Source organism: Dreissena polymorpha, unplaced genomic scaffold (genome assembly GCF_020536995.1).
Source record: "Dreissena polymorpha isolate Duluth1 unplaced genomic scaffold, UMN_Dpol_1.0 chrUn035, whole genome shotgun sequence".
NCBI lineage: Eukaryota > Metazoa > Mollusca > Bivalvia > Myida > Dreissenidae > Dreissena > Dreissena polymorpha.
This window is the reverse complement of record NW_026273349.1, coordinates 181704-200807: the sequence shown is the minus strand read 5'-3', so window position 1 is coordinate 200807 and position 19104 is coordinate 181704. Positions and strand designations below refer to the sequence as shown.

The following is a 19104-nucleotide window of genomic DNA, read 5'->3' as shown; positions in this document are numbered from 1 at the left end:
GTTGTTTATCAAATTGATTATAGATGGTTTGTACTTATCGTTTAGCAATAAATTATGTCTGTAACGAAAATTCAAAAGTAGAAGCTGGATGTATAGTGTTTCTAAAGGATCTTTTAACAGTAATTAACAGACCCCGTTCCCACATACTGTTTAGAACTATGGATATTGGTGTTTCATGTCTCTATAATGCGGAAGTTATAAAGCATTGTTCATGTCCGTCCGACCGTCTGGCCGTCCGACCAGATTCGACAGAATTATGACGCTGTGACTGTCCTTTTTCGATAATTTAAACCTATTTATTTCAGCTCGATTTTGTCGAAAGCTTATTGAAACGCTATCAAGTCCGTTTTCAGGGTAGAACCAGTACTTTGTGTCATTGCTGTAGATCTAAAGAACGTTCCCCAAATGGCGATCGAAGCTGACACTTCCCGGTCGCGAGGTGGACGTATCCACAATGCCATTGTCATCTTATTCTTTCTCAACTATAAAATAAATAGACCCCAAAATTGTAGTCAACCTCTCTTAAAAAAGCGTAGCGAATTATGCTCAAACTTTCATAGTTGAACGTTATTTGTGATAGCAAGCCCTTTTTAGTGTACTTGTGAATTGCCTGTGTTACAATATGTTTCATGTGGGCATCACAGTTATGTGTATTTCAGAGTACCAGTATATACCGAAGTTCCTATTTCAGTACCCGTTTATGTCCAAGTAATCGTTTACAATTGACCCACTGCCGACTCGCAAGAAATGGGGACAAATGTCAGAATATCCGCTTCAAAAGTTCAAAATTATGTGTATTTGGTATTTTGTTGTGCGTTGGGGACACTCGAGTTTGCGTAGACTAGACCGCAAGTTGGATACGATTAGTATAAACTAACTCTTATTTAGACGCGATGTGTATAACTGTAAAACATGCATGTGCGGAAAGTGTTTCCCATATAAGCCTGTGCAGTCTGAACTGGCTGATCAGAGACGAAACTGTACGCTTTTACGCAATTTTTCGTTTAAATGAGGTCTGTTATAAAGAAAATCCAGTTTAGGCGGAAAGTATCGTCCCAGCTGATACTTAAGTCGCATGCATTAAAGACAGTTTTCCCAGAACGAGGCTCACGTAGTCCCTAAATAGTGTGTGCACTCAGCTTCTCTTAGACTGCGTAGCGGACTAGGCTCAATATGCACAACACAATACATTTGTATTCAGTGTCGTCCCGTATTAGCGCGTGAAATGTGCACAGGCTAACCAGGGATTATAATTTCCGCTAACATTTAATTTTGTGCAGATCAGACCCTCTTTAAAAAACAATTCTATAAAAGCGGAATGTGTCTTTCCTAATAGCCTGTTCGGTCTGCAACAATTAAGCTGTGAAGACATGCGTATGAATTAAGCCCCGTTTTCACAGAGCGTGGCTCATATTTTACTTAAAGTTGTTATGTTATCTTTCAGGGAGTACAAACAGAGAGTACATTTCGAGCACCAGCGTGGTGGTACCTCTGCATCCGACTTGCAATGGGTGCCTAGTGTTCGTTATGTTGTCAGTTTCCGCTTACTTAACGAAGAACGAAGAAACCGAGAAAGCTCTGTCACTAAAGACCTGATTACTAGAACCGAGGCGTGTATCGTTTCTTTGACAAAAGGCTGGGTTGAGTAATATGTGTGGGGTATGGTATCCTAGTGTCTGGATACATTTGCGATGCAGGAGAAAAACAACGTAAAAGGTGTTTTTTAAACAATTTAGCCTTGCTCTGTGAACAGGGTGTGAAATTCATGTGCGTAAAATGTCGTAACAGATTAGCCTATGCAGTCCGCACAACCAAGGACGACACTTTAAGCCTTAACTGGAGTTTCGATATGAAGAAACTTTCTTTAAAGTAAACAAAAACATAACAGCGGACAGTTTCGTCTCTTATTAGCCTGCGCGGACTGCTTATGCTAAATAAATATGGGACGACAATTTACGCACACGCATTAAACTCCCTTTCTCAAAGCAGAATATCATTTTTCAGAACATCTAGAGTTGAAGAAGTACCGTTACATCAACACTTTGTTGACACAAGCTACGTGGAAAAAACTTAAATGTCATCATAGAGTGTTGAACTAGTTGGATGGAATAATTTTGAATTATGCAAGTAGGCAATAATTACATTGGAGACGCCGTCCCAATATTTTTTAGTGTTAAGACACTTAACCGATAGCACATATTAACTCTGCCCATTTTCATAATAAGTATGTACCTGACGGAGTTGAGTTTTAATCGTTTAAACCTGGCACTATTTTATTACAATCCATTCAATTGAATACCTGCGCCTTCAATTACCGCAGATATCAATAGAAATCATCAGACCATTCAGGTTTATTTCAATAGATTGTGTATTGGTATATTTTAATTTGAAGCATTGGGTATTATACTTGAAGTATTGGTTTAAATGATTTGTTAATAATGTGGAGACGCGTGAATCACTGTTATTTATTCAGGCATTAATTTGTTTGTTGTATTATTGAATCAACTGTCAAGTTTATGAAGCTATCTGTAGAAGTTTAAACACAGTGTTGGCAGGGAAACTAGTGGTAAGAGTTACGCAGTTTATTAAATATTAGTAATGTTTTCTATTAATATAACTTTCATTCGTAGAAATAAATTAAACGCTCGCCTTAAACAAAAAATATGTATTTCATATCGAAACTATAATTATAATGTAACAAAGCATGGGTTATTTTGCTTTTGTCTTACTAATTGACGTTGAGACAAATACGTTTTTATCCTCCGCCATAGCTGTTTTTTTATCACTGAAAAATAAATAGACTACACGGATTTTGTTAAACGATAACTTACAGAAGATAGTTTTAGCGTTACACGTTGGTGATTGCCGTAATAACCAAAGGCTCGTATTTCTCATTTCTCAAAAAAACACGCTAAAGTGCCAGTTGTTCCTAAAAAAAACTAAATATATATAATATTTCAATTTTAAAGAATGGTTATAAATACACAAGCAAAACTCTTGAATACTAAATCAGTGTGTGGCTATTTATTCTGATAAATAAGGCATAAGTACATACTGATTTTAAACAATCTGAATTTATTATATATTTCAATAATAATAATCCGTCAAGGCAAAGAGAGGCAAGTCACTTTTATCAAGTTGACCAGTTATTGACAAGCGTATACCTTTATATACATTGATATTAACTTGCAATTATTTTTCGTTGTATACAATATTTTCTAGTATATTATTTGGGCTAATCACGGTACATGTTTGTTTATTAGGAAGGCCTTATTTGTGTCAGAAGATCGTCGAAAAACAAGGGGTATCAGAAACTTCAATCAATCATTAAGGTATATGATTGACATTTGTTTGTTAAATAGTTTTTCTTATCGATAGTTTATACTGAACATAAGAAATTCAAATACATTCTCAGAGATACAGGCCAACCGACTGAGAGACATACACAAATTGTTGACCACAAAAAATGATAGTATGAGCTAATCAACATTCGCACGATTATATAGAACTTTATCGTGATTGCTTGTTCACACGCACAAATGATAATATTTGTGTAGATAACCGGAAGGCAAAATGTATCATAATATGCAAATATTACCAATTAAAATATTTTCGTAACCGATAAACAGACAAATATCGTTTGGCGGAATTTAATTATTAAAGTTAAAATATTCAACGTTTCTTATGTACGTATGACGGTCAAAAATCTACGTGACATGAAAAACGCAGCGAGTATGAATATCTTTAAATTGTCACACAAATTTGTTTTATTGAGTTCCTTAATTATGTTTGTTAATGTCGGTAAATTTGGATGCGACTTCATTAACAATCCCATGTATACATATATAACGTGACGTCCGTACGTTATTGTCATCTGTATACGGGTACGTAAGCACATTCCTCCATCTGCAAACACTAAGATATATGTTCCGCGGACGAAATAAACTATTGTCAAGGTCGCCGTGGTGTCATGGATATTGTGGCCGCCTTGCGACCTGCTTTGGTTCGGTGTTTGGTTCAATCCTCATGTGGGAGCGTTCCCCCCAAAACACCAAGTACTGGCGTCAGGCACAGGAAACGGACCCGAGAGCGTTTCAAACAAGTAGAAATCATTTTAAATGCCATCGAACTAAAATAAATAGGATTAAACTCTGAAAGTATTTCTAAACAAGCATATTTGCTTGCGATGTTAAAGTCATGTTTTCTAAATGTTATAATTTTAAGGTTTAATTAACTTCAATTACTTGTATGTGCAATATATTGTACACTGTTTCAGTATGAACTGCACCCCTATATTAATTTGTATCAATGAAGCCAGTAAAATTTCATTAGATCTGACATAGACATAAATTTAACGTTAACACTAAAACAGAATACCTCGGGATAAGCAATACGATTTACCTAACAATGGATTGCGAATATAACGTTATATATATAGTTGTAGCGTCTTGTCGACCGTAAGCAACGACACGATCGCTTCAGGCAGTAAATAGTTCAGCGACTATTAACTATATCGAATATCGTTGAAGGAATATACTTTTTATTTCTGGTGTTCAATTCAGAATATTAACATGTGCGTGAAAGTAGTCGAGTTGTGGACTTGTTTAAGGTTGTATTACCAGTCCGCACAGCCTTTTCAGGCACGCCATTTTCCGCTTTAATGATTTTTTCGTTTCAACGTAGTGCCTTTAAAAAGAAACTTCATGTTTGGCCGAAATACTAGACCCTGAAACACCTGCGTGGACTGCACAGGCTAATCTGGTACGACACCTTACCCACATGCAATTTACCCCGTTTCCTAGAGTGCGGCCCGATTAGTTTTATCAGCCCAGGCTTTTGTTTAAAATTGGAGCCAATTGTTAATTAATAAGTATTAATGCAGACCACCGAAGGTAACTGCAACGGATGTATGTGACTATGGTTCGAAGACAAGCGCTTTTTGATTGTTTGCAATTTATTATGTGTGCGTCATTTAAATAAAAACACTTCGAATAAGTCTATACACAAATTATGAAAGAATAAACACCACCACAGGACTTTCGGTTATTGATAAATATCAGCTTCAATTCCTGTTAAACCTGCGTCAAAAGGTTGCAATTTTTATATGAGTAACGTAACACGACCGCGGCAGAATGCGGACACAAATTAGTACGTAGTGTACAATAATGACTCATTTTATTAAAATAATAAAAACTCAATCACGTGTGTGTTACAGAGTATATAAAGACACTGTATGCAATAAACAAAGGTTTATGCATAACACTTAAATAGCTTACAAACACCTATTACATAACACATTTTATTATAAATATTGTTAACGGGGGTTGGAGGGAGTATTGAGCGATGGAATCCGTTAGAAACGTGAATTCGAAAGTGGCGATAGCAACAGTTGATACGATGTGTTTCGATGTGTTTCGGTGATCTTCTAACTGGAATGAACTCGCCCCGTACACTACATAGTTGTGAACTGCTCTTGATATGGGCCGCGTTCTGGGAAAACGGGGCTTAATGCATGTGAGTAAAGTGTCACTTTCCGCGTTAATGGTATTGTTTTGTTTAAATTAAGTCTGTTTCATGGGCAATTTCACCTGAATGCACAGGGCAATCTTCGACGACACTTCTCGCACATTTATTAAGTCCCGTTTTCCCAGAGCACAGCTTATTTTGAATGTTTATGCCCCTACACAGCGGGAGGCATTATATACGGTACGTATCCGTCTAACTGCCAGGCCGTACAATTGGTCCTTCCCACCGGATTTGACAGACTTTTGGCGCTTATCTTTCTTTGTTTTGCACTATATAATATATGGGCCTCGTTTTAGGGAAACCCGGCTTAATGCATGTGCATGCGCAGTTCGTACAGGCTAATATGGTACGAAACTTTCCTTTTAAAGTGAATGTTCGTTTAGAAGCGACTTCGTTTAAACAAAACAATCAATAAAGTCGGACAGCGGCGTCCCTGATTAACCTGTGCGGGCTGCATAGGCTACTACGGGACGAATATTTACACATATACATTAAGTTTTTCCAGAGCGAGGCTCATTTAGTCCTCAAAATTGTTCATAGATAATATCCGATTATCCTTGTTGAATTGCTCATAACAAGTAGCGTATATGCAACGTGTTTTCAAGGATGACTTAATCGAATGTAGGTTGTGTCTTAAATATCAGGAATTAAAAATCGTGCGATAACTCAATCATCGCTTTGTGAAAACTGGGCTTAATTCATGTGCGTTAAGTGTCGTCTCAGATTAGCCTATGAGTTCGCACAGGCTAGTCAGTGACGAAACTGTCCGCCTTTAATGTGTTTTAGGATGACAGGAAGTATCTTTAGTTACGGCGGATAGTGTCGACATTGATATTCAATGATGATTTAAACATGGTTTACTTATGCAGATCATGAAATATACTTTTTTGAAAAATGACATATTAAGATTACATTAAGTGGTATCGTACATTTGTTTATTCTGAAGCGATCAGAAAAAAATGCCAACAATATAAGGCTCAGGTTGATATAATATAACACACTGCCGTTTGCATATGTGCCGCGTTCTGAGAAAACTGGGCTTATTGCATGTGCGTAAAGTGTAATCCTGGATTTGTCTGAGTAAACTCCACAGGCTAATCAGTGAAGAGACTTTCCGCTTTTATATAATTTGTCAATTAAAGGAGGTCTCTTACAAGAAAGCGCATAGATCATCACCTAAACATGATTTTCGCTAATACATGTAATATACTTACTTAAAATTACTATACAAGCGGAAAGTGTCGTCGCTGAACAGACTGTGCGGACTTATGGTGCGACGCTTTACTCACATGTATAACAATCGGTTTTCACAGAGCGCGACGCATTACTATTATAGCCGGATGGCTGCATTACTTAGAACGTTTTATTTTTTATAATATAAGAGACCGTCTTACCATCACAACATCACTTCGGTCTGGAGCCCTATGATTGCAAGCAGGTTAGCACCGAAAATGAATATAAAAAAAACATTTAATTTTAATAAAACCAAGTTAAATACATATTACATAAAATATCATATTAAATCGGCAAGTTTACGGGTTGCGGAATGAAAATTCCTGGTAGTGAAGTTCACGGATTGAAGAATAAAAATTCCAGATAAAACAATTCATTACTTTCATATAAATGACACTGCTTAACTAATATATTATTATGGAACAATTCGGCCGTATTTTGAAGGTATTTTCGATTAATTAAATGTATTATAAACAATGCATTAATTCAGTAATCTTTATTTCCGATGTCCGATTTTATTATGCTTTGAATTCCAATCATATACTTTATAATATTGCCTCAAGTAGAAATGTCCTTGTATGGTCTTTCTACGAAGTTCGGTCGAGTTTATAATGTTGATTTACTCTACACTATCAAGTCCACAGGGTATTTTAACCAAACAATGATAAACACGGGTCCCGTATGGAAGGTCTCGTGTCTGTACGAAAACAACGCCAAACTCTACCGCTATTAGAAGTAAAGTGTCTCCAGACATACTGGTTCATTTACACAATTAATTTGGAATACATATAATCAAACAATTATAAATCTGATAAAAAACCGCATGTCTCGCTTGTCAAGTTTATGTGTGACTTCATGCGAGCTAAAGGTATTAAATGGATACTTACATATATATATTAACTGCTTATATGGATTATTGTCGTACATATAGGTATTTGAACACGAACTTGAACGAGTAATAAACCACATTTGCGGTTATGACAATCTTATCAATTTCTTTGTGAAGCGGCATTGTCCAGATAGACTAATAATGTATGTGGGTCTTTTAAAATTATCTTATGAACCACATGACAGGCTAATCCGTTAATGATGATAAGTTTGAATCGGATGTAGCGACATAAAATAACAGTGTGTAATCACCGTTATATGACTTCTGGTATACACAGTATTGTAAAAGGTGTATCACACATTGGTCATCTATGATCGCTGTGGTTAGTTTATCGGCCAAAGACTGGTAACGTCGATAAATATGTTTATTTTTCATTGATTGTGTATGCCTCGTATTTTTTGATATGGAATAAGTGACCAACCGTTTTATCTCATCTCTGCTCGCGGTCGCGTTTATTTATGCTAGTGTCATTTAATCTGCCGATATTGCCTGGAATTTAAAGTTATCATTATTAAAACTACTTGTGTTGTTTGCTTTCATTAGGTGTCGTGAGTATCGAAAATCTCCGGGCGTTATTTTTACTGTGGAGATGTATGCTTTCAATTTTAATCGCCTAATATTAAGTTGGCATTTTTTTATTTCTTAAATGCGGTTGAACATTGATTATAGGCATATGAATTGTGATTATATAAATTTCAACCCGAACAGGTGCAGATGAACGTGTTAATATAAAAAGTCACTGCATCGCGTTCTGTTCGTGAATACTTTGTAATATCGTTGAATTAACTACTGGACTAACTTCCAATTATTCAAGTTAACAGCTTAAATGTTTGAATCCAAGTTTCGTGAGGCGTCTGCATGTGTCGTGTTTTAACTTTCACTTGAGGCTCAACCACACTGAGCCTTAAAAAGGCGTATTTCTGTCACGGTAATTGCGACATTAACATATAAATGTCGACGGTAAATGTTCAACGTAAAATAAAATGGCACCGGCGAAAATTATGAGATCATTAAACAACTTCTTAAATAAACTCAAAAGCAGCAAAACTATATAAAGCTTTGATCTTATGTTCTCAGTACATGTTAAAAGTTTACTTAAATTCATTCGGCATGTAACCGATAGCAAACTGATAATATTTATTCACGCATGTCATTGCTCAGATAACGTCCTTTTCGTTCAGCAAACTCAAATATTGAAGAGCGTTATATAGTTTCTCATGTTGTTTCAATATGAAGTCTTGAACTAAATTAAAAATTGAAGCATGCACATTTTTACTTTAATGTATAACATATAAAGTGTTACAGATGATCTTTCGAAATGTTCTTTTTTTTCTATTGCGTAAAAAATATTCTTATTATTTTGCAGGACGACATCTAAAAACTCTTGATTAAACTAGCTACGTGGCGGTCCACATGCCATATCAACACAAGTCGCGTGCGTTACTGCAGTTTTCAAACATTCCGCGCCGAAGAACAACCTTACTGATCGGTCAAGGGCACGGTATTATATTATCTGTCATTGTATTGAGTAATCATAATGATACTTTTGTTCAATATATAATGACTTAAACTTAATTGTATACATTAACGCAGATAAGTAAGAGGAAAATACATTAACGACAACTCCATTAATTACTGTAATATGTTGGTCCATTGCATGAGGTAAGCGCATAAAAGTAGCAATAAATGTTCCCACTTCATCAAGTGTATTATTTTACTACTAGTTTAGTTCGTGGCATCGAACACACCATGCAGTGTATGTTACAATATCAGTAAAATAAAATTCTATATTTACTTCCAATTTACTTCCTTTTATTTGAAAGATTGGGATATATAAGAGGCCGTTGAACGAATTTTTCTTTTGGAAAACTATTCATTTTGCTCGCCCAGGTATATTAGAGACGTAATGTTTTTTATTTAACTTGAGTCATTCAACCGGCATATTACCTGACTAGGCTAATAAATCAATTGTGATGTATAAGGTAAGGCAGGTTTCATATACGACGTGTCTTTTACACGGGCAGAAGCCATCTTATTTGCATTTTATTGAAAAGCAGTATTGTTAACGTTACATAACATAACTGAAACTTATGTACTGCAACGTGTCAGCTATGATCAGTCTATATGTACATGCACGCGTATTCGTGATCGTGTTAAAAATATTGATTTGTATTTCATGACAATTACCCGAACTATATCACATATTCTTGTCCATATCAGCTTATAACAAGGCCTACGCTGCAGTAATGAAATAACGTAATGCTCAATTTTGTTTATTACACGGGTGTTATTACACTAGTTATATAACTGTAAAATGATGTCATTTTTGTGACGAAATGACATAACTATTCCAGCGAATTTCTTCAGTTAAACTCTTTAACAATGTGAAAAAACGGTGAAAAGAGCATACAATCAAGAGAATATTTGTTGGTCATGTTATAAATACAATCTTAGATTTGTGGTATTTTTGTATTGAATTTATTAAACTCGTCATCTAAATAAAGATAAAAACTCGGCAAGGCTCGTTTTTATCTTTATTGAGATATATAGGATCTTGCATGAGTGGTCGTTTTGTTTTGAATTTATTAAACGAGTCATCTAAATAAAGATAAAACGAGGCTTGCCGAGTTTTTATCTTTATATAGATGACGAGTTTAATAAATTCAATACAAAATGACCACGAATCTAAGATTCTATTTATAACATGACCAACACATTTTCTCTTTATTTTATGCCCTTTTCACCTTTTTATTACAGTGTTAAAGAGTTTAACTAAAGAAATTTGCTGGAATAATGACATCATTTCGTCACAAAAATGACGTCATTTCACATTTATATAACTAGTGTAATAACACCCATGTAGTAAACAAAATTGAGCATTACGTTATTTCACTCCTGGAGCCTAGGTCATGTTATAAGATGAGTTTAATAAATTAAATACAAAACGACCACTCATGCAAGATCCTATATTTATCAAATATCTCACTTCAGCACTGTATAGATGGCTGAAAGTGGCACAAGACCTGATGAATCGGAAAGATTCCCAAGACAGGGCAGTATGTCCAGCAAACAAGACTTGGTAAGATGATAAGTCGAGTGCAGTTTGTGTCCAGTACACAATGACAATTAACGCATAGTTTTCCCGTTTATATGTCTGCGTTTCCCCTACCCCTATTATATTTCTTAATGACATTTCAATCAAGATGTTTAATGTTTGCATAACTAAAGGCAGATATACGTTAACATCTTTAGAAAAAAGAACAACGGTAAATTTATACTGTATATCAATAATTGGTCCCAAATTAAATACTTTACTTCTGTACAAAATGTGAAACATTAAAAATGAATACATCCGTTCTCATGAATCTTCTTATAACCACTTTTCAGTGTCTGCACGTGCCAAAGTACGACACAGCTTTTTGGCAAACGTTTTTCACAGTTTTCTTTCAAATTATTAAAAAAAACTATTTAAACATCAATATATTGTATTTACAGACATAACAATTAAAGTTTATATAATTTCGTTAAATTATGCAGCTTTAACCATAGCAATTTAGTTTATTATCAATAGTTATAACATTATTCGTTCCGCATTTGCAATTTCAGATAATAGAGATTTAAACATTATATGTTTAGTATGTTTATGAATGGATGTCATAAATATATATGAACTCGCCGTTGATTACCGTCTATATTTTCAGTGTCTTTATTTCAATCCACTTAATACAATTTATTAATTAATTCATGGTTGGCAATACTTGTACCGACTATTGGATTATTCACTGAGAACATGCACACGAAATTGTAATATATTTTCACAAGATAAAACTTAAGAAATACTATTTTTCTATCATGGTTTGTTGTCGAATAGCCCACAGTAAGGAGTATAGATGCGTAGGAATTAAATCACGAGTGCGAAGTAACACGCATCTATACAAATTACTGTGGGTTATTCGACAACAAACCATTATAGAAAAATATTATTTCGATTCTAACACGATTCTGATTGATTTGGTTCAAGCTTTAGGACGTAACTATATTTTTCAATACTCCGCCTTTCTTAGTACAAAGTTCACTATTTAGTGACGTCATTGATGTGTACAAACATATGACGTCGTTTTCATTCATAAATATTTTGCAAATGACGTCACTTTCATTGAAAACAACAATCGTAGAAACTTAATGACTGCACGTTTATTGATGCTACTGAAAAGCTGACATGCTATAAATGTTTTCTGAATTACGCTTCCTAACCAATAACATTCTTTGTAGGTGTGGTTATGCCACTTATCACCAAATATACAATTTGTTATTTCATTACATTTATACATGCTACATTTATTACATTTCTTTCAGAGCGGGTTTTAGCACGTGCATTTTACTGCAATATTTTCTTTATTTATTCGGAACTATTTTCGAAACATTAAGCTCCGCCCATAAGTTATTGCAGAATAACCCACGCTTGATTTCCTTCTTTGTCTATAGAAAACAAGTCGCGTGCCGTGTTAGAATTTTAATTTGCTAATACATCGAATGGTATGGCCGTAAAAGAATAATTTAAATTGGAATAATTTTAGTATCGCTGATTTATTTGACGACTAACGATGTAATGTTATTTATGACATGTAGCGTGTTTCTAATTGAAACGTTTTTTAGATTCAGTGGGAAAATGCCTCCGTTGAGACATGTACTATACTGAGCTGGCTCGGTTACGGACAGGAGATCATACAGGCTCGGAGAGACGCATACCGGGAGTATGGCAAGCTGGGGACTGCACGGTTTTGTGGAAAGGCAACGTATATTATTACGGGTAGCAAAGGTGAGGGGCTGAGCAGCTACTTGGAAAGTGATGTGGATACACTGATTGTACATAATAGAGTGATCTGTTTAGAAGATGATGTGAATTCAAGTTCCTTTCCTGGGGAGATAACCGTGTTGAGATCACTCAGCCGCAGGAGTTACCATGGTCACTGTAGACTGCTACTGGAGGGACGCGGTACAACAATTCTCAGGCAATTAAATGATGCGTTTTGTGATGACGGATATGGTCGCGAACTTTTGAGCAGTGACTTGTTTGTTAATAACTGGTCGAACGAACGCTTGACTGAGGGCATGGTGCAGCATGAGCGTGCGGGACCGTCAATTCCTAATACATTGCTGGGATACTTGCACCATGACGAAGTACATGCATTACATTACTACTGCCCCAACATTCTGTCAAAATGGGCCGCAAGACCTCGCCACTGGCCGCCACCGGAAGTCGCTCAGAGGGTCGTATCACTTGGGGCGGTTCTTACGCCTGTTGGATTTAAAGGGAGTGAATATCAACATGTTGAATGGAGAGTGTGTTTTAACGTCGGTGAGATCGAACTAATTAGCAATCTAAATGACACTCAAACCAAATTGTATGTTTTATTGAAAATGATAAAGAACGATGTATTACATCCACGTAAGAAAGAAGTTACATCGTACACATTGAAAAACATCGTTTTATGGATGGCGGAAAATAATCCTCAAGCCTCGTTTCATAAAAAAAGTATTTTGCAGTGGTTGCATGAAGCATTGGATGCGCTTAGAGTTGCATTGATCACCTTAGAGCTACCATACTATATGATTCCAGAAAGGAATTTGATGGCAACCTCTGGACTGGATGAGGAACAGCAACGCACATGGATATCAACGATTACAGATATGCTCAATGAAGGTCCTAGGGTGATACTCAGACTTCCAAAGATACGACAATGCATCGTAGCTCACCCTGAACCATTACGATGGTACAGCGGGAGGAGAATTGAGCTTGAAATGCTAACGCTCATGCGCTTTAACAGAAAGTTAATCTGCATGGATGAGAACGGGGAGGTTGACGATACCGATGCGATTATGCAGGCATTAATAAGACGAGAAAACGAGGTTATAACGGATGTTCGCGTGAGGATGATGATGGAAGGGAGTCGAGTTATCAACGCAAGGGCTATTTTTAATAGAATTCTGATGTAAAACGTTAACGATGATCAATAGATCACTAACAAGGCGCGGACAACACGTAATTATAACTTTTGAGTACATACTATCTTTAACGAATCACCGATCATTGTTGCCAAGAACGTGAAAATTATACAACTTATCGTTATAGTGATTTGTTCAGTAATTGATGTTTGACTTGCAGACGTTCGTTTCACTTTCTAAAAATGTGCACAATTTTACAAAAGATGTGTTTACAGTAGGCTGTAAAATTTACCGAAACAATAAATGTCGATACAATTAATTGAAAAATGTCAATCGCATAGATGACAGTAGTTTGCAAAATAAAGTTATGTAAAGTAATTTTACTATATTGTATATATCTTAATAAAATATGTATGTATCGCGCTTGGAAACCAGCGGTATAATTTCAAGCTATGCATATATATCTTTTTAGAACTAATAGTAGTAACTCATTTTGTCAGCGTATGTAGAAATGTGACTTGTGGTTATTTGCGTAAGCATGTAAGGAAATAAAGTGTGTTTGTGTCATTTGTATCTCATCTTCTTATCTAAATGTTCACTTGGTTTATGGTTGGTATTGTTAACGCATTTGCACTGAATGAATATATGTGTTACTGGCAGTTACTGAAAGTCCACTGGTATTGTTGTAATTGCTGTAAATGTATCGACAATATTCTTGTTTTCCTTGTTGAGTAGAAATATTGTTGTGATTTGTAATATTGATCAAAAAGTATTGAACACATTTTTGCACTTATCGATACAAATGGTGCATACCTGTGTTCATTCCTATTATTAAAATGTCTTCAATAACGCTATTGTTGCATTCACAAATAAGAAATAAAGTGCAGTTGTTTTATGCGAATTGATTAAACTATTTTTCATGTGAATGTATAATTGCTCGTGTTTTTTACTGGACAAGTGAATGTAAACTTTTATTGAACACGGATAATCTGTTTTCATCAAAACACATAGTTTGTATTGAATCTAAAGATACAAAGATGTATGTTATAGTATTGATGTTTTTATGCGGAAATATTTTCATACATGATAAACGTAATGGTTGATTTTCGTTAATCTAATTATACCGTTAATCTCGTTTTGCTCTAAGCGTGTGTATCCTTATGTAAGTTTTCTTTTTGTTAGTTTTTTAAAGAGGCTGTTTTCGGAGAAACTCCGAGCTATTGCCATAGCCAACTCGTCGTCCGCCGTCCGCCGTAGGCGTCGTTCTAAAACCTTAACATTGGCCATAGCTTTTTAAATATTGAAGATAGCACCTTGATATTTTGCATTCATGTGTATCTCATGGAGCTGCACATTTTGAGTGGTAAAATTTCAAGGTGAACATCTTTCTTAAAGGTATAGGGTCAAAAAACAAAGTCAAGGGAAGTAATAAGCTTTAAAAGGATATAGTTATCTGACCTGCCCACGTATATATTTTTGTTAAATTAATCAAAGCGGCGCAGTAGGCGGCATTGTGATTGCTAAACAACTGGTAGGTAAATCTGAAGCAGAAATACTAACTATTCTCAAAAATGAATTCCCTGAAAGAGAGGCTGAGCAACTCAACATCAAATCAACACCGCCCGTGCAACCATCACCAACGCCCGTTCAACCCACAAAACCAAAACAGGTCATGAACCCTCCTCCCACACAACAACAACAATCACAGCAAGCAAAAACCCACAACCAAACCATTAACGCAAACAACCCGGTCACCCCCAAACAACAACAACAACAAACACCACGACGCACACAACTCCAACGTCACTACTGGCAACCTAAAAACCATGAGAGCTCGCCTCTACACATCCATAGGAAAAAACTTAATCTGAACCGGTACCGCCCGAATCCTATCAATATGCGACATAGCCATCACAGAAGGCAAGTGCTCGCGCCGCCGTTCCCGATATACTTCCGCCACGCGTACGGTTTATATTAATAGAACAACCCCTTAAGCTTGTACAATCTCCCAATACAAGCCCCTCAATGGCTACGACAGCACCAAATATTACTTCAAATCTTACCGTAATGTCGTGGAACGCCCGAGGGGTTGGCTGTCATGATACCAATAACAAATTGTATGAGCTCCAAAATTATGTAAATAATAATGAGATACATGTTGTATGCATCCAAAAAACAAACTTTAGAAGCAAAAATAAACAAGTTCAATTAAAAGGATACCAAGAACCCGTGAGATCAATAGAAGCAAAAAAGGCAACGGCCACGGGGGTAGCTATATATGTAAAATTGGGAATCCCATTTACTGAAATCAAGATTAACCAAGATTGCCCGATTGAGTCGTGTGCTATCACACTCTACCTCGATAAAAACCTGTCCTTTCGTATCTAATGTGTATACGCTCAAACTGTAGAAAATACTCTCAAAAACTACTCAAATTTTTTTCACTCTTTAGACCATAGACAAAACAATATTATCATTGGCGATTTTAACCTCAAACACCCTTGCTGGAACCCCGAGGGCGATCCACGATGTGATGATCATGCGGAAAATCTATTAAAATTACTAAATAACACAAGCCTCAATTTCTTAAACGACGGACAGGTCACGAGACTGGCCGACCGCGCCGGCCATTCTGACAGCGCGATCGATCTCGCCCTTATATCAGCTAAATTACAAGCGATAAGCGACTTCAATGTACTCGACAATTCATTTGGTAGCGACCATCTCCCTATCGTGGTGAATTTAAAACTGAAAATTGAACACACCCTTCCGTCAATACAACATAAGTGGAAAATCCATAAGGCTACACCTGATCAATGGAATAACTTTAAAGTTCAATGCAATAACGAATTTCTGCCCAACGAAGATAATACTGACTCTAACACTCACTTCCATTCCTATCTAAATAAACTCACGACAGCGCTAGACAGTTCTATTCCCATAGCCAACAAAAAACCTAAAAAAATTAAACGCCCTGTACCTTGGTGGAATGAAGAATGTTAAATACCGCGAAAAAAGCAGGAAAAAATGCATCAGAATCAGAACGGGTCCCAAATATGAAAAACTTAAAGAAGCCCGCGCTACGGTAAAACAAGTAATTAAAAATGCAAAACTAGATAGCTGGAACGAGTTCTGTAACAATCTTTCGTATAAAACCACTAGCAAAGAACTTTGGTCTCAAGTACACCGTATGCAAGGCAGACCGCCTCCTATAACTCCGATATTCCGCATCAATAATGAAATACTTGTAACAAACGCCGATAAAGCTACGGCCTTAGTACACCACTACCAAACGGTAAGCAGCGACGAAGGCTACTCTCGAGCCTTCATTGCGCGAAAACTTAAAACTAAAAATGAATTTCCAGAATGGCTCGAATTTCATACACAGACCAAAACTCACAAATACATTTCGCCTTTTAGCTTATTCGAACTAGAAACAGTCTTACTGACTTGTAAAAATGGCGCGCCAGGTGATGATAATATACATTACAAAATACTGAAACAACTCCCTCTCTCTGCAAAACAAGAGCTCCTCGCCTTATACAATAAATCGTGGGCCGAAGGCACCCTCCCTGATGAATGGCATGAGGCAACAATTATACTGATCCTCAAACCTAATAAACCCAAAGAATCTCCAGCCTCATACCGGCCGATCTCGTTAACATCAACATTCACAAAACTAATGCAAAAAATGATTAAACCCCGATTATGCGCTTATCTTAAAAAAAAACCTAATTTCGAAAAATCAATCAGGGTGTAGAGCTCACCACTCGTGCGAAGACCATATAGTGCGCCACGAAGCCGACATCAGAAGAGCTCAAAATCTAGGCCAATCGGTAGCAGCCGTTTTCTTAGATCTCACTGCCGCGTTCGATAAATTATGGAATGAACATGCGATTCTTATGCTACATACACTAGGTATAGAGGGCACCATGCTCAAATGGCTCGCAGCCTTCCTCACAACGCGGAAAATAAAAGTAAGACTACATGACGCGACTTCCGAAACGGTCGACACAACAAACGGCTGCCCCCAGGGAAGTGTTCTCTCCCCCATATTATTCTCCGTTACAATGAACTCGCTAGAACGCACGATTCATAAGCATAATGCACAAAATAAAACAGGCCTAATTGATCTTTCCCTCTTTGTAGATGACAGTGCCATATGGACTACCTCATGGTCGCCTAAACTAGCAATTGATAAAATTCAAAACGCCCTGACTGCTATAGAAACTTGGAGTGCATCATACGGCTTTCAAATTAATCCCTCTAAAACTCAAGCAATTGTTTTTTCTAACCGCGCATCCAAAACAACTTCTAAAAAAATCACAGAACTTCCGATATTAACACTATGTGGCGCTACGCTCCCGTACCTCGACAAAATTACTTTCCTAGGAATGACATTTGATAAATACCTAACATGGGAAGAACACATCCTCAAATTAACAGTGCGCTGCCAGAAAGATCTTAATTTTCTCAAATGCATCCAAAAAAATAACTGGGGCACAGACAAGAAAGCACTGATGAGTATTTACAAAGCCACTATCTGGGCAAAGATAAATTACGGAAGCCTAGCATATAACTCAGCCAGCGATACACTACTTAAAAAGCTACAAGTTATCCAAAACACGGCACTCAAAATAATCACGGGCACACGTAAAACCACAAGCACCGTTCTTATCTATCTCGAGTGTGGAATGCTTGACCTGGACCATCAAAGGCAAATAAATCAAATGAAGTATTACGCGCGCACTAATCCTATGGAAAACAACCTACCGATCAACTCAAAGATCACCGAAGACCCGGCCTACCGTAGACCTAAAAGTCGCATTGGAGACCCGTACGCGCAAAATGTCCGAGCGCTTAATTTATACTATAAAATTAACGAAATTGAACTCCAACCACCTACCTACTACAGCCTTAGTGAAATAGTAAAACCTGACATCGACTTTCATCTATCAACACTGATTAAAAAATCCGAAATCGACTCCAATAGCGCAACCATAGCCTTAAATTACATAAATAATACATACGGCGGGTATACACAGATTTTCACAGACGGTAGTAAAAACGAGGATTTAAAATTAGCCGGCGCTGCGTACGTAGTATACAACCCTCAAAATGCCATTATCCACCACAACAGATTAAAACTTAAAAAGAACTTTCCATATTTGCCTGCGAGCTAGCAATAATTAATGACGCAGTAAGGTGGCTTAACACGCTTAACACGCACGAACAGACAAACTACGCGATTTTAACCGACTCTCTTAGCGCATTGCAAGCACTACACGCAGGATCCTCGAAAACGCGACCAGATTTGATATACGCAGCTCTAAAAGGTATCTCAAAACTGACTAATAAAAACATATCTCTTAAACTTATATGGATACCTAGTCATGTAGGCATCCCGGGCAATGAATACGCAGATAAACTTGCCAAGTTCGGATCCCAAGACGGCCTACTCTCTGAACTAAAACCCAGCGCACGCGAAATTATAGCCATTATAAACCAAA

The 19104-nt window shown here is 36.7% G+C and overlaps 1 protein-coding gene across 2 annotated transcripts in view; it reads left to right on the top strand.

Moving 5' to 3' along the window:
- Window positions 1-19104, top strand: part of LOC127863769 (uncharacterized) — a 105514-nt gene that overhangs the window by 2784 nt on the left and 83626 nt on the right. The window contains exons 2-6 of one of the 2 annotated variants that reach the window (XM_052403410.1): window positions 1445-2566; window positions 3264-3332; window positions 9015-9149; window positions 10640-10727; window positions 12305-13287. In XM_052403410.1, the coding sequence (XP_052259370.1) occupies window positions 10650-10727; window positions 12305-13287 (1061 nt within the window). In that variant the 5' untranslated portion in view covers window positions 1445-2566; window positions 3264-3332; window positions 9015-9149; window positions 10640-10649. Of the gene's footprint in view, window positions 1-1444; window positions 2567-3015; window positions 3333-9014; window positions 9150-10639; window positions 10728-12304; window positions 13288-19104 lie in introns of those variants that run through there. The other variant, XM_052403414.1, reaches the window with a different exon arrangement.